General features: G+C 51.0%; 1 protein-coding gene across 4 annotated transcripts in view; it reads right to left on the bottom strand.

Annotated features, from left to right (window-relative positions):
* Positions 1-214: 214 nt before the first annotated feature.
* The window catches only part of UBE2G2 (ubiquitin conjugating enzyme E2 G2), a 45389-nt gene continuing 30827 nt past the window's right edge, over positions 215-14776 (bottom strand). Inside the window, exons 6-9 of one of the 4 annotated variants that reach the window (XM_036994881.2) lie at positions 7508-7626; positions 4251-4391; positions 2647-2761; positions 215-1871 (exon numbers count right to left, since the gene is read on the bottom strand). In XM_036994881.2, the coding sequence (XP_036850776.2) occupies positions 2688-2761; positions 4251-4391; positions 7508-7626 (334 nt within the window). In that variant the 3' untranslated portion in view covers positions 215-1871; positions 2647-2687. The remainder of the gene's footprint in view (positions 1872-2646; positions 2762-4250; positions 4392-7507; positions 7627-14776) is intronic. The other 3 variants (XM_073231239.1, XM_073231240.1, XM_073231238.1) reach the window with 3 other exon arrangements.

Raw genomic sequence — 14776 nt, 5'->3', positions numbered from 1 at the left:
CAGGGGAAAGCAGGGAACAGAGGGGGAGGAACGGAGGAGGCGTGCAGGTCATCGCAACAGCCACACTGAGTGGCTCCTACGCTGGCACTGTGGCGCCCTGCACTGCCACCAGGGGCGGGAGGGTACCTGCTGTGGGGCTGCCAGCCTGCGCACAGCAGGAACCTGGCCTTGCAGTTTGTACCATTATACAGAAATTTGACAGAGAAAACTGAAGTACCGAATGGGGGAAAATATATCACTTTATTTTTAATGTAGTCACTAAACACCATAGGAAGAGGACACCATAGGATTCTTTTTTCCATTTAATAAATACAAATGAATAAAAATACTTTGTTTGCCAAGAGACTGCCTCTCTTCCTTCAGATTTCATGGAAGCCCCCGCGGGCCCCTGCTGACATGGCTCTGGCGGCCACACTCCATGTCCACGGACCACAGCCACCCCACAAACCACTCTTCCCCTTTGTGAGAGCACTCTCATTTGATATGCCTGCAATACTTCCAGGAACAATACCTCTTTCCTGATCCCCCCAATACACATTCTTGTACTGTATCAGGATGTTTAAGTGATTCCCTCGGGGAAGGTTTCCGGATGCCAGAGACGGAGCCCCTTCAGCCAGGCCTTGTCAACACCAACAAATCACATGGGAGGCCTCCTTCCCACGAGCTGTCTCATGAGGGGAGGACAGGCCAACGCTCAGTGAAATCCACTGCATGTCTTGCACACTGTCCCTTATTTCAAAAATAGAAATTTCCTATTTAGCCTGTCTGAAACAGGCCCAACAAATGATCTGAGACAGGTCTGTTATTGCTTATGGTGGTGCCCCTGGCACATTGCTGCTGAGTGGCCCATGCTGGGCAACATCCAGGACACATCGAAGTCGCATGCCGCAGTCAGTGCTCTGCCCCCTGCGGCGTGGGACCCGCGTGCCACACGCCCAGGAGCGCCGGTCACGTCAGGGGTAAGGCACGCTGCGTGCTCCCAGCTAATGGGATTTCCTTCCACCTGGTGTCGCAAGGAACAACCGTCCTAGCAGCTGAAGCTCTGCTGCCACCACAGTGGACGCCACAGAGCCCCCAGTTCAGATGGGAGAAGACAAACCCCCAGACCCAGAAGAGATCCAACTACTTGGTCTCCCATGTCCCTGTCCAGTAATGCGCTGGTGACTGAGACGCAAACGTCTGCCTGGGATAAACACGGTCAGGAAAACGGTCTTTACAACCAACAGCAACCTGTTTTGTACCCCGTTTTTCATTCACCCACATTTTAAAAAGTATTTATTTTCTAAAAGTGATTCTAAGTATGACAGTTTGTAAAACAACAAATGAGAAAGGAAATGTAAGGAAAACGCTTGCCTATAAAGCAGAGGCAAAACCCACACTTGCTGTGGAGACAAGGCCCCCTTCCATCGTGCCCTGGGAACCTGGCAGGTACCCCTCACGCTCTGGGAGGGAGGGGAAGCCACTCAGCGCTGGTGCATGGGCGCTTTGGCTGGGAGAGGTAGTGGTGACGGCTCCAACCGCCTGCATGATGGCCTCGCCAGGAATACTCTCAAAGGGCACCCAGCTGTTGTCATCCTGCAGAAGCCGTCGCTCCAGCAGAGAAGCCTGTCTGGACAGGGAAAGGTGGGGAACAGATGCTGTGGCTCTGCAAGCTTTGCCTTTTTCGTACCAGCGCAGACTGTCTCTGTCACCAAGTGTCCCAGAGAAGCAGCACTGGGAGCTACTTGGTGGTCCATCTGCATACACACGGGCGCAGCCTCAGAGCCCCAGGGACTTCTGCACAATCTGCTTGGCAATCCTACAGAACTGCTCCCGGTCATCCCGCCACATTTTGGAAGCGTCCACGTTAGCTCCGCTTTCATCGTTGGGCTCTGAAAGAGAAGGAGACACTCTCCACGTGAGGGGGCTCCAGAAATGAGGGCTTGGCACGATCTTCCATTTCACTTAAAACACTGGAGGATCTTTCCAAAGATGTGTCCCAGAAACAGAACGCTGGAGTCTGAAATATTAGAGAAAGAAGCCGGCTCTTCAAGAGCACCCAGGAGCCTCTGACCTAGGGGAGGGAGGCTGAGCAGCAGGCACAGGCCAGGAGCAGGTGGAGCTCGGGGTGAGGAGACCCACTCCCGTGAGCCCTGGATTGGAAGTGCTGCCCTGGGACACCAGGACGACCTAAGGACCAGTGCCCACCTGAGCGAGCCCGTGACCCGGCTGCTTGCCACCTCCTGGCCTTGGAGGGGCTCTGTGCAGGTCTCCCAACCCTCCCAGAGCCCTGGCCCGCCCGGCTCCCATGGGAGGCAGACGTGGCCCCACCATGAGCATCCGGCCTGGGGCCCCAGCCAGCTAGGATTTGAGTTGGCCCACTGAGATCAGGAGGTCCTCCAGAATTGGATTCAGGAAACAAGAGAGGCCACCGGGGCCTGCCAAAGTGCAGAAAACTGAAGTTACAGCGGCCGGGGACAGGCGGTCAGCACACCACCCTGAAGGGTTGGGCCAGAGCAAAGACAGCGGCCGAGAGGCCAAGGTGGCAGTGAGTAGGGCAGCACCCACTGTGGGCCAGAGCCGCTCCCCCACACCACAGCCTGCCTCCCTGCGCTGCCGTGGTGGCGTCCCTGTCCCCCTCCTTCCACTGGTTCTGTTCCTCCTCACCAGGTCTCAGTGTGAGGCCTCATGCTGGGCACAGGGCAGCATCATGGTGACGCAGGCCCTTTGAGGGCATATGTCCAGCGGGCTGCGGGCCGTGAGCTCCCCCACCAGAGGCCACCTGTGCAGGGAGAATGAAGCCAAGTGGGATGGTCGACCGTGGGTCCTCCAGGTCTCTCCACAGTGGGGCACTGAGGGGACCCCACCTGCAGGGCCCACAGGCACGGCCAGAGTCGGCCAGCTCCCAGGACACAGACAGAGCAGTCCAGACCACAGGGCACCAAGCAGGGCCGTGGGCCATGGCTGAGGGGTGGGGTCAGGTAGGAGAGGCTTGGCTGGCCAGCTGGGGGCTGAGGGAGCTGGAAGGGCAGCTGGGAGCAGAAGACGTGTATTCCCAGCAGAGTGTATAGAAAGGACGGCAAAACCTCACGGAGCTCACAGCACAAAGGCCCGTGACGGCAGGCTTCTGCCCTACCCACAGGCACGCGCTGAGACCCTCCACCACAGGCCTGGGACTCCACGAGCGGCCTGCTGAGGGCCTTCCCCTTGGCCCCGGCTGCACTGCCGCCTCCCTGACACCCTCATTTCTGCAGCCAGGTCCTTCCTACCTTCCCAGACGTTGGCTCCCCATGCTCCTTAGAGGTCCCCTCTCCTTCCACGTGCCCCTTCTACGTTACCCCCTTGGTCACCTACTGCCCCATCCAGGGATGACCCCACCCATGCCCTCACATCCACAACCGGGCCTCAGGGGAGCAGTCCCGACAGCCTCTGAGGATGGATACTCAACACCTCAAACTTTTCTCTCCGAGATCGTGCTCCCTCTAGACTCCTGACCCTCCACCCAGGCACTCAGGTCAGAACAGGAGAGTCACCCTGCACACCAGTGAGCCTGATCCTGTGGCATCCCTCACCCCTCCCGGCCCCAGATCGGCCCAGGCCTCTGACAGGTCCCTCTCTTTTCTCTCAGGCCAGGGCCACTTCCGACAACACAGCCTGCTTCTCCTCCACTCTGGGCGTTCTGTAAGGCCTCCAGGCACAGCCCCTGTGATGCGTCCCCCTAGAGGGGCAGCAGGGCTCCTGCCCCAGCTGGCTGTGCGCCACCCCAAGGCCTCTCTTGCCCTCCCTGCAACTTCTCACGTGCAAAACTCCTCCCAGACAGTCCACCTCAGGTGGTGGCCTAGAGCCTGTGTGCACCTGATCTTAGGTCCACCCAGCAGCCTGCAGCTGCTCGTAGATTTGGGAAGTTCCCTTAGGATGAGGCCTTAACAGTCAGGGTCTGTGTTACACTGAGCTGCATGCCCCTGTACAAGTGTCCAGTGTCTGCGATACAGCAGGTCCCCGAGCAGGGCCTGACGAAGGGCTCAGAGCACGGTTAACTCTGGTCACCAGCACAGCATGCAACACAAGGTCATATCCAAATTCCTGATTATGAAAAGTAACCCTACTCTTGGAGAAGTGTCCACAAATCACATTAAATGGAAAAGCAGGAAACAGCACATCTAACCCAAACAAAAATGAACAAAAGCAATGATGCAACAGGACCACAGCAGGCAGAGCTGCAGCCGTGGCACCCCGTGCTCTGGGAGGCCCGCTGCGCCACGGGGCATTACCTGCCAGCATGCTCACCACCGACAGGAGGATCTTCTCCACGCTCTGCACTGGGCTCCACCGCTCGGCACTGCTCTCATAGCCCATGGGGTCGTCGCCTGGGGCATGAAGGATGGAAATGCAGACTCTCCCATCAGGGTAGACTGCAGGGGTCAGAACACACCAGGTGAGCCAGGGCAGGGCACCTGCTCAGGCCCGAGAACAGGGAGCGGGTGGTGCAAGGCAGAAGGTGAGCTGGGTGTGATGGCACATGGCCTGTGTGCCGGGCAGCCCTACACATCACATCCACGTGGCCCTGGCGAGTCTGTCCAGGCCTCTCGGGGCAATGCTCACCCAGAAGGGCTCTAGGTGGGTCAGTCCAATTCTGAGCACCATGGAACAACTCCACCTTCATGTGGGTTTTTTAAAGTATTAAAACCAAAAAGAATAAAGGAAAAATTATCTGGCAGTAAGTATTTCACCAAAATATCTCATGTAGTTAGAGTGATTCACAGTACTTTTCAGAGCTGGTTTCTTAGATATTCTTAATCCTACCAGTAAATTCTAACCAGAACTGAACTGTGTACAATGTGTTTTCACATAGCTTGCCCAATGGCAACTGGAATTATCTGAATATCCAGAGAAAGGCGGCACCGAAATGTCTCTTGGTAACTGATTCTCTAAGAAAACGATCGCCTGCACTCTCTGGAAGTCGTCTACGCCCAACCCACTTCCCACCAAATAACATCCTTAACAAGACACCCAGGGTCCAGGAAAGAACAGCGCCTTCCAGCTGCCCCTCCTATCAGGAAAGTTACAAGCATCTGCTACTTGTCTTCTCCACGCCCCTGTGGAGATTGTCAGACGGTTCAGCACACACTCAGACTACAGGAATCCACTTGGATAGGCTCAGCTGTGAAATCATGAGGCTATAGCATTGTAATAATAAAAAGAGCACTGTCACATGCAGAGGGTCTGAGCCGCCTGTCACACCTGGCCCAGGAGCAGCTCTCTGCTCTCTGGCGAGCCACAGCCTGGGCCACCACTTCTCACTGAAAATAAGTTTAGGAGCTGTGAGACGCCTGCTGTGGCCATCATGTGTCTATCCACGTCCCCGTGCATGGACCCTGAGCCCAGGGCTGTCCATGGTCCTCCTGGACAGGGGAGGCGTCGCCTCCTCAAGGTGGCAGCACTAGGCGATGCCGGCACCCCAGTGCCTCCTCTCTCCCCAAGCCCCTCCACGCCCACCTCTCACAGTCAACACCACTGGCTGAGGAACTCCTACCGCCCTTCCTGCAGAGCAGCGCTCGCTGCCACCTGCCTGTGGGACCACGCATTCACCCTCGGTGCCTGCCCTTGCCGTCCAACTGGGAACCCCTGATGGCTAAGACCCCACCTGTTGTTATTTGTTCACCACTATATCCCAGCAATTCTCAGTAAATATGTTTACTTAAGTATTTATGGACTGAGCAATTTTTATGATATTGGTAGTTACAAAATAGTTCTCAAAAACAATTTTCACAAAATAAAAATAACATATCCACTTACAATACGGCCAAATTTAAGAACGATTTGTATGAATTATCTGAACACTAACAATAATGTTACCTGACTACTCTTGGTGCAGTCCTGTAGTCTAATACGTTTACTGGCCAGTGACCTCCAACCCTGTGCAACAGGCCCTGTTCTAAAGAATGTGTTCTCTTCAATGTAGTCATATTATTTTTAATTATCCACAAATCTCTTTACAGTTGCATTTTATGTAGTTGACACCACAATTTCAGTTTTGGAGGACAGTTCAGCGTGGGTAAAAGAAATGTGGACCTGAGTTGGGGTGCCATTACATCTGGCCCTCCTACTATGAGGGTGGGGGAGGAGACCGTACAGGGGTCTTGGGTCTTAGAATTTGTTGACTTCTTCAATCAGCCCTACTGACCATAATGTACTTTTAAACTTTGTGTTACAGAAAATTCCAAACACACCAAAGCGGACGGAGAGGCACACCACCACCCTCATAACTACCAGCTCAAGGCCGGTCTAAAAAGCATGAAGGTCTCTGAGCATTTGCTATGAACACACCATCGACTTCCTGCTGAGATAAGGAAAAGCTCTCTTTAAGGAAAGAGCTAATTACCTAAAGGGGACAAGGCAGATGAAAAGTTCCCAAGGCGGGTTTGGGCAGCAAGCCGGACAGAGAGAGCACCTCCCGGGGGGAACAGCCCGAAAGCCGTTCTTGGGGACAGGGTCCTAGGTGGGCACATGTGTGGGGTGTCCAGATGGGTGGAGATGGGGGTGCACCAGTGGGTTCATTCATAAACCAGAAAGGATATATATTATATATGTATCTATAAATTCCCTTACAGATTAAATTAGCCTTTAGCTACTTGATAAGCAGAAAAGTACAGGAAAAGAACTTCATTTCAAAACATTTTATTCCTACAAAATAGTGTATCTTGCTTTTCTCCTCCACAACTACTAAAATCATGAATACTCGTGGCAATCATCATTGATAAAAAGGAACATTATTCTAAATGTGATAAAAAATGCAACACACTTCCTTATTGATTCTCATCCATGAAGTTCCCTCCTCTACAGGGAGGGTGACTGCCCAGTATTCTGACACCAGACAGTTTGTCATCATGCATGCAGTAAAGTTATGTAAATGATCTTAATTTTACCTCTTTTTAAAAGGAATACATATCTTAGAAAAAAGATTTATGAAAAGAAAAAATGACCCCATTATTGGAAGAGAATCACTTTCAATGCTATTATGCCACATTTCCAGTCATATACATTTACATGTGAATTTTTCTTCAAAAATAAAACTATAATAAGCCTTATCAGTAATCTTTTTTCATTCAGTGATATAATCATCCCACTATCACTAAATATTATTCTAAATCATTTAAAATACCCACATACTATTCTAGTATATGGATTACTACACCTGACTTGACTAATCCTCTACTGCTGAAAACCTTAGTTGCTTTCAGTGCTTTCCACTATTAGCAGCAGCTCAGCCAGGGACCACGGTGCTCCCCAAACCCCCATGTGGTCTCCTCCCCCACCCTCAAAGTAGGAAAGCCAGGTACAGTGGCACCCCAACTCAGGTCCATATTTCTTCTACCCACACTGAACTGTAATCCTGGTGTCAGCACCACCATGACTGACTTGCTTAAGTCCAGAATAGACTTTTTAATGGCCTGAATCACACTTTCATGTGACAGACCATCTCTGTGCCACCTCTGCTGCCACCAAAACTACTTCCAAAAGCACTTACTGTTGGGATGGAACATCTCACAGGTAAATCTCATCTTTGGTGGACTTAACGGGTAATCAAGTGGGAAGCTCAGGATGGCAGGAAATACACCAAACTCAAAACATGTGTCTTCTGGGCCCCTAGGAGACATAAACACATAGATACAACTTCAAGACATATTTTCAACTCCCACCACACTTTGGACCTGACTTAAGGGAATTCCTACTGCTTTACACAAACAGGTGAAGAGGCTATCTAACGAATCACGACAAATGGGCACTTTCTTCTGAATGGAGACAATGCCTCACCAGCCCACCCCCATCTGGCTGTCGGTGTTCAGCACCAGCACAGAGACCTAGCAAGGAGCGGGGCAGCAGGGTCTCTAGAGTAACTGGATCAGAGAAAGAACTAGTGGTGACCCTGCATGGCCCCAGGGCTCTTGTTTCTCTTTGCCTGTGGTACAATTACATTTTGGGATAAAGATATAAATGATGGCATGTGTTATGGCAAGATTCGACGTATTAAATAAATGAGGGGTTAGGGTTGTTATTTCAAAGGTTAGTTTTAGTTTTTAAATGTACTTAAGAAATTATTTTCTGACCTAAGAAACAGGTAAAGAGCACGCATGTGATCCTGACTGAGGCACCTACGGCAGGCCCAGTGGGCACACGGCATCGGCACTGCGAGCCCTGACCCACAGGCCTGAGCTCGGGGCCACAGCCTATGCCGACCCTGTCACTAGGCACACGCACGCCGTCTGCTTGGGTCACATTCTCCTCGTGGAGAAGGGCAGCAAAGAGCTAACCCAGTGCAAAAGGCTTGTCACGTTTTAAAACTATGTGTATAAATTAACACCATCTTGACCAACATGTAAGACAGGAAAGCCAGCAGAGAGGAGAGTGAGAGCCACCTGGCTCACAGCGTTTATAAGACATGAATTCAAGTCATTTTTTAAAATGGGAGACCACCTTCTGGTGTAGTTTCTCTAAGACAGAGCTGCGGAGCGGCACTGGACACCGGCCCCACGCAGGTGCTGGGCGTGACCTGCCACCTCACTAGTAAGAAAGGAGACCCCCTTCTCTCTAGTGACCTGGCAGCAGAAGTCACTTTGTCAACACCTCTCTGAGCGCCAGCCACACCCGCTAACCCTACAGCAGAAGGAGACCACGGCTGGGGCCCAGGCCGCGACAGACACAGCTCCACCTGGCGGGCCTGCACCTCCTAAAAGGGAGGATGGCTATGGCGTGGGAAAAGGTAACCAGATTTATTTATTCTGTAACAACTTTTATCTAAAAAACCTGTTTTCTTAAAGCACAAATTGTTTTAAATCTTGATGGAATTATTCTGATTGAGTGACATTAATAAATATATAGAGTTGCAAATATCCAAAACAATATTTATCTCTACATTAAAGGACAAGATACATTCAAAAAGAAACTGAGCAGCTTTGTTTTCATTTGGTGACACCCAGGGTTTTGATGGCACTTGACGATGGGTCCCAGGACCCCAGTAAAAGGGTCAAAACGAAAACAAAGCAAGAAGTGTTTGTTTTTTCCATCTGAAGAGACTGACCTTGACTCCTACCTTTTGAAGACATACCAGCAGATGGCCGCTCTGTACTGGAGGGTGAGCGCTGCTGCATGGCAGCGCCTGGAGCCCTGGCATGAAGCCAGGACAGGGAAAGCCTGCAAGGAACAGGCAAGTGGGACTCCCAGAGGGGGGCCGCACCGGCACAGGGTGCCTGCACCACCCGGCAGCTCCCCAGGGCAGCCCCAGCCCTGCCCTGTTCTCCCTGAAGGACACCCTCCAAGCCCTTTCCTCTGCACAGGCCCAGAAGACTGTGGACAAGAGACTGACAGCCATCGTACGCCTCCTTCCTAGGAGCTCAAAGTAGATGAGAAACGCCACCATCGGCACTGCACACATCCCCCGGATGAGGAGTCAGGAAGCAGCGTCTCCCTTCACTGGTGGGCAAAGCTGGGAGGCCCATGGACCCGGTCAAGGTCCTGAGCTGGGTTAGGAGAACACAATTCCAACACACTCAGAGCGCTGGGCAAATACAGGCACTGCCGTGGAAAGGAGCACTGTCTCGTGTCAGGAGCACTCGCCACCACCTTGGTATTCTGGCACCTTTGGTATTTCTCCAAAGAGAAAAACCGTCTGGGTCATGTTCTTGGAATTGAACCAATGGTATTTGCCCAATACTTGGATAACAGTTCTTTGTTTCTTGTGAAAGGGCTTTCTTTAAAATAGAAGAATCCACTGGGTCATCTGCATCCGCAGAAGTGTGATCAAACACTTCCTGAAGTGCCCCCACATCTTACATATCAAAGCTGTTTTCAAACATTCTGGTTCACTCCTGGTTTGAAGTTGGGGTTCATTCCCTTCCAGGACGCCCTGGTGCTTGGGACAGGCACGCTGGTGGGCCCACATGTGCAGGGGTGCGCTTGCTGACTTTATGGAAAACGCTATCAGTAAATTCCTGAACCAAGACAGGACACATAATCAGTGTTGTTTTTGTACAAGTTTTACTGTCACACTCCAGCAGTCTCACTTGTCCCCTTCACTTACAGGCCTCATCTCACATCCTCAGGAAGACAGAACTACAAGAAGAAAGGAAACTGAACACATCGGTGGGAGGCAAACACAAACGATCTCCATCTCACTGACAGAAACAACGGCCTAAACTACAATGGAGCTCCGAGATATGCACTTTACTTTCTGAGACTAGTACTAGACTAAGTGCAGCCATGCTCTCCTCTGCAAAGGACATCACGGTTCCCACAGTTCACTTTGAGTTCCAGGCTCTTGGGAAATTCGATGCTGAGGAGCGAACAGGAGCGAACACCAAGCAGCAGTAGCCCTGGTCTAATCTGGGGCACTGGGTGCCACTCACTCCACACCCAGGGGGCTGCCTAGCACAGATGGCCTGGCAGGGGCTGCTTGGGCCATGACACCAGGAATTACCCGTCACTCGCAGAGCCAGTGGGAACTGGAGAAACGCTCCTTAGTCTCCCAATGTTAAACTCAAGGGAAGAACAATTCTGAGCTTTTTAAACTGGATGTAGACAACAAAAGCAGCCCACAAGCCTGCGTACGGAAGGCAGAGACCAAAGAGCTTCACCCTGAGCTGGGCGTGCCTGGGGCCGAGCAAGCCACTGCCTGCCAGGCATGTTCCAGAACTGCAGCCTGCCAGTCACTCCAGCTGCCGCAGCTGTTGAAGCCACCGCCCACTTCTGCTGTTGTTCCCTTTTCAAGTTTTGTCACAGCACAGGGACAGAAGGCCTCAAATATACATATGACAAGGTTTTAAATAATGGAGACTGTAAACCCATCCATTAGTACTTGCACAGCATTACAAAGGGGTGTTTGTTCTCCAAAGTCCTAACCACCTGAAGCATTAAAAAGAAAGGCCAGCGCTTCAGGAACACTCTCCACCCGCAGGGAAGGGGTGTGGTGCCCTGTGCTGTGGACCCCACACACGCAGAGCACCTCACAGGGTGGGCAGGAAGGGGGCCTGGTGTCAGAGCCTGGGACCAAGAAGAGGCAAAACCATCTTGAAAAAGGAGAACAAAATTGGAGGACTCACACCTCCCAATTCAAAACTTAGTATAAAGCTACAGTAATCAAGGCTTGGCACTGGTGCGAAGATAGGCATAGGTGAAGGGGACATAAGTCAGAGGCACAAATTAACCCTTACATTTACAGTCAGTTGATTTTTGACAAAGATGTCAAGACAATTCAAATCAGAAGGATTTTCTTTTCAACCAATGGTGCTGGAACAACTGGACAGCCACATGCAAAAAATGAACTTAAGAGTCCTACCTAACAACATACCCAAAATTAACTCAAAATTGATCAAAAAGCCAAATAAAAGAGCTATAACAACTTTTTTTAAAAAAAAGAGAGAACTCTGATCCATAAAAGGAACTGTACTTCATCAAAATTAAAAACCTTGAGCTTCAGAAGATTCCATTAAAAAAATAAAATGAAAAGCTGCAGACTGGGAGAAATATCTGGAAATCATTCATCAGATAAAGGACTTGCATGTGGAATAAGACACCCCAATTAAAAAGTGCCCCGAAGATGATATATGCATTGCTAATGAGCCCACGAAAAGACGCCCTCAGTCGCCAGGGAAGTGCAGGTAGACCCCCAGTGAGAGCCACCTCACACCTACCAGGACAGCTGTCCTGCGCCACTGAGCTGCTCTGGGGGCAGGGTGGCAGTTCCTGCACCGTTTACATCAGACACGCACCTGCTCTGCATCCCAGCACCCCGGCTCCTACACGCCTAGCAGGCGGTAGCGATGACGTAAAGGCACTTGTCCACCAGGCTGACATGTGTGTGAGCAGCAGTACTGCTCATGAGCGCCGAGTGCTGTCAACTGGCGAGCGGCCAGTCCACGCGGGCAACACCTCTCAGCAACAAGGGAAACTTCTGCACTGCAGCAACAACAGGCAGGCGTATGAAGCTGAGGAAAAGCCGACACAGGAAGACTGGCTATTTTATGATTCTGTGTGTAGGGAAAGAAAGGCCAGAAAAGGCCAACCTACAGGGCCAGGCAGTAGATAGGAGGCTGCTATGGGGAGGGAATGGGGCCCTCTGGGGACACGTTCTAAAACTGGACCACGTAGCTGACGGCTGTAGGGCTCTGTAATTGACTAAAATCATAGACTTATATACTTACTACATGTAAAACCTATGGTACACAATTCTCTCAGTAAAGCTGTCAGAAATTTTACACTGGGGAAAGTGCCAGGGTTTCCCCACCTGGCAGTGCTGACATCCTGGGCCAGACGATTCTGCGTTGCTTGTGAGGGGCTGCCTCGTACTCTGCAGGGTGTGCACAGCCGCCCACTAGATGCCAGCAGGAGCACCCCCCCACCCCCCAGCCCCAGTGGGACAACCACAATGTGTCCAGCAGCACCACACGCACACCAGGGACAGTCATCCCAGCTGACAACGCTCTGTGACATGCTTTTCCACTCAGTGACACGACACGGACACCTCTGCATGCCAGCTTTTTGTGCTACATGGAGTCCACTGTTCGGATGCTCTTCAGATCATGCTGGTTAATGGCGTTTCCATTTACTACTGCAGTGAATGTCGCGATAAGAAACACCTCTCCAGTGGGGGTCCACAGCCTGGGCCTGCCAGCCAGAGCATGCACAACAGACTAGTTACCTCCTCTGGTGCCTCCGGCGCATCTGAGTGGGCACGACACTAACAAGGGCAGCTGTGCAATAGCCTCTGCAGCCAGGAAGCGTGACAGTGGGTGGCTGCTGTGATGGTGACCTTCCCACCTAGCACAGGCCAAGCAGTACCGGAGGAAGTGATGGTCTAGAGTCCTCACACCCGAGGCTGGGACCCAGTGGGGACCCAAGTGCACCCACAGTAGCCGGGATGAGGCCCAGCAAGAGAAGGGCCCCCAGTCTTGCAGGAAGGGGAAGGCCCTTCTTTGACCACAGCCGCCAGAGTCCCCAGGCCTGGAGAGTGGCTGGCAGCTAGGCCATGGCCAGGCTGGGAGGTCACCAGGGCCAGCTATCTCAAGAACACGGGCAGGACAGAAATGGGCAGCAAGACCCCAAGGGGCTTCATGCCTTTTCTCGCCCTGAGGATAAGCAGCCACCCTGCAGATCAGGCCCTGACCTGGGGGCACATCCACCCCCACGGTACAGAACCACAGACAATTCCTCGCCCCACAGCCAAGGCCAGTGAGTTCTCGCTGGCCACAGACTCTGGGCCTGGAAGAGATGGAATGGGAAACCACTTGTCTAAAGGGAAACTGAACATCTGTTTTGATCTGAGTAAGTGAAGGCCCAGATCATAAGACCCTGGCAGCAACAGACGGCTCTGGAGGCCCACAGCCCTCAGTTGGACCAGAAGCTCCAGGCCGTTTCTATTTGGCTGCAGGATAAGCCATCCCATAAGCTGAGGCAAGAGTCCTTTTCTACTTTAATCAGAGAACAGGCTAAGGCAATGTTATTATTTAGCTCTTCTCCTGCTCTTTAATTTGCTGTGTCCCCATCCTAGTCCCTCAACCTCATTCTTTCAGGGTGGAGACCTGGGGTCCCCTGTGATGTGCCTGTATCCTCAGACACTCAGTCTTTGCTGCCTAAACATCTGAAAAGGAGTTTTTCACTGAACAGCTGGGAAGAGACAGAAGCCCCACAGGTGAGCAGGGCTGCCATCCTGACAGCAGTAGACTCCAGAACACAAGGTAAGTATGGTTTTGGAAACACTGGAACATGCAAGAAACTCTGGAAACAAGCAGAGAATAAAAAGAAAGAACAACTGAACTACCACTAAGAAGGGACACCCCACCAGCTGTTTGCCAAACAGGAGGGTGAGAGCATCAATGGGAGCACAGTTAATTCCTTACTAGATGATTCAAGTACATCTGTAAACGGCCTCTTGTTTGTGAAAGGCTCTGGAATAGGACCAAAACCCACAATCTCACCAGATCTTGAAGCAGGGGAATTCCGTATTCATGCAAAAACCTTATTCAAATACAAAAGTGCTTTACCTAAGAAAAGTTCTAATTACATTTTTTGAGGTACAACTGACATATAATATTAGTTTCAAGTATACAATATAATGATTCAGTATTTCTAATGCAAAACAACATGACAATAAATAGTTACTATCTGTCACCATAAAAAGTTTCAAATTTCTTTTTCTTGTGGTAAGAATTTTTAAGATTTCCTCTCTCAGCAACTTTCAAGTATGCTCTGCAGTATTAGTGACCATGATCACAGGGCTGTCCTGACATCCCCACACCTGACTTATATACCTCCAAGTGCATAGCTCCCGACCTCCTTCCCCCAATTGCTCATCCCCCATCCCCGTCATTTTGGCAAACCACCAATCTGTTCTCTGTATCTGAGTTTTTATTTGCTCATTTGTTTTGTTTTTAGATTTCCCATGTGTCTCTCCTTTGTATTTCTCCTTCTGCCTTCTTCCACTTAGCATAATGCTCCAGAGGTCCATCTACACTGTCACAAAAAGCAAGATTTCCTTCCTTTCTCTGGCTCGGTAGTATTCCACTGTGTATTTATATATCACATCCTTATTTATCCATTCAATTCTCTATGGACACTTAGGTTGCTGCCGTATTTGGCTACTGTATCTAATGCTGCAATGAACATAGGGGGACATATATCTTTTCAAATCAGTGTTTTCATTTTCTTTGGATAAATACCCAGGAATAGAATTGCTGGATCACATGGTTGTTCTACTTTTGGTGTTTTGAGGAACCCTCATGCTGTTTTCTATGGAGGCTCCACT

The sequence above is a fragment of the Manis javanica genome, chromosome 3 (assembly GCF_040802235.1).
Source record: "Manis javanica isolate MJ-LG chromosome 3, MJ_LKY, whole genome shotgun sequence".
NCBI classification, from domain to species: domain Eukaryota; kingdom Metazoa; phylum Chordata; class Mammalia; order Pholidota; family Manidae; genus Manis; species Manis javanica.
Note: the sequence above shows the minus strand (reverse complement) of the source record. Positions and strands in the feature narration are given on the sequence as shown.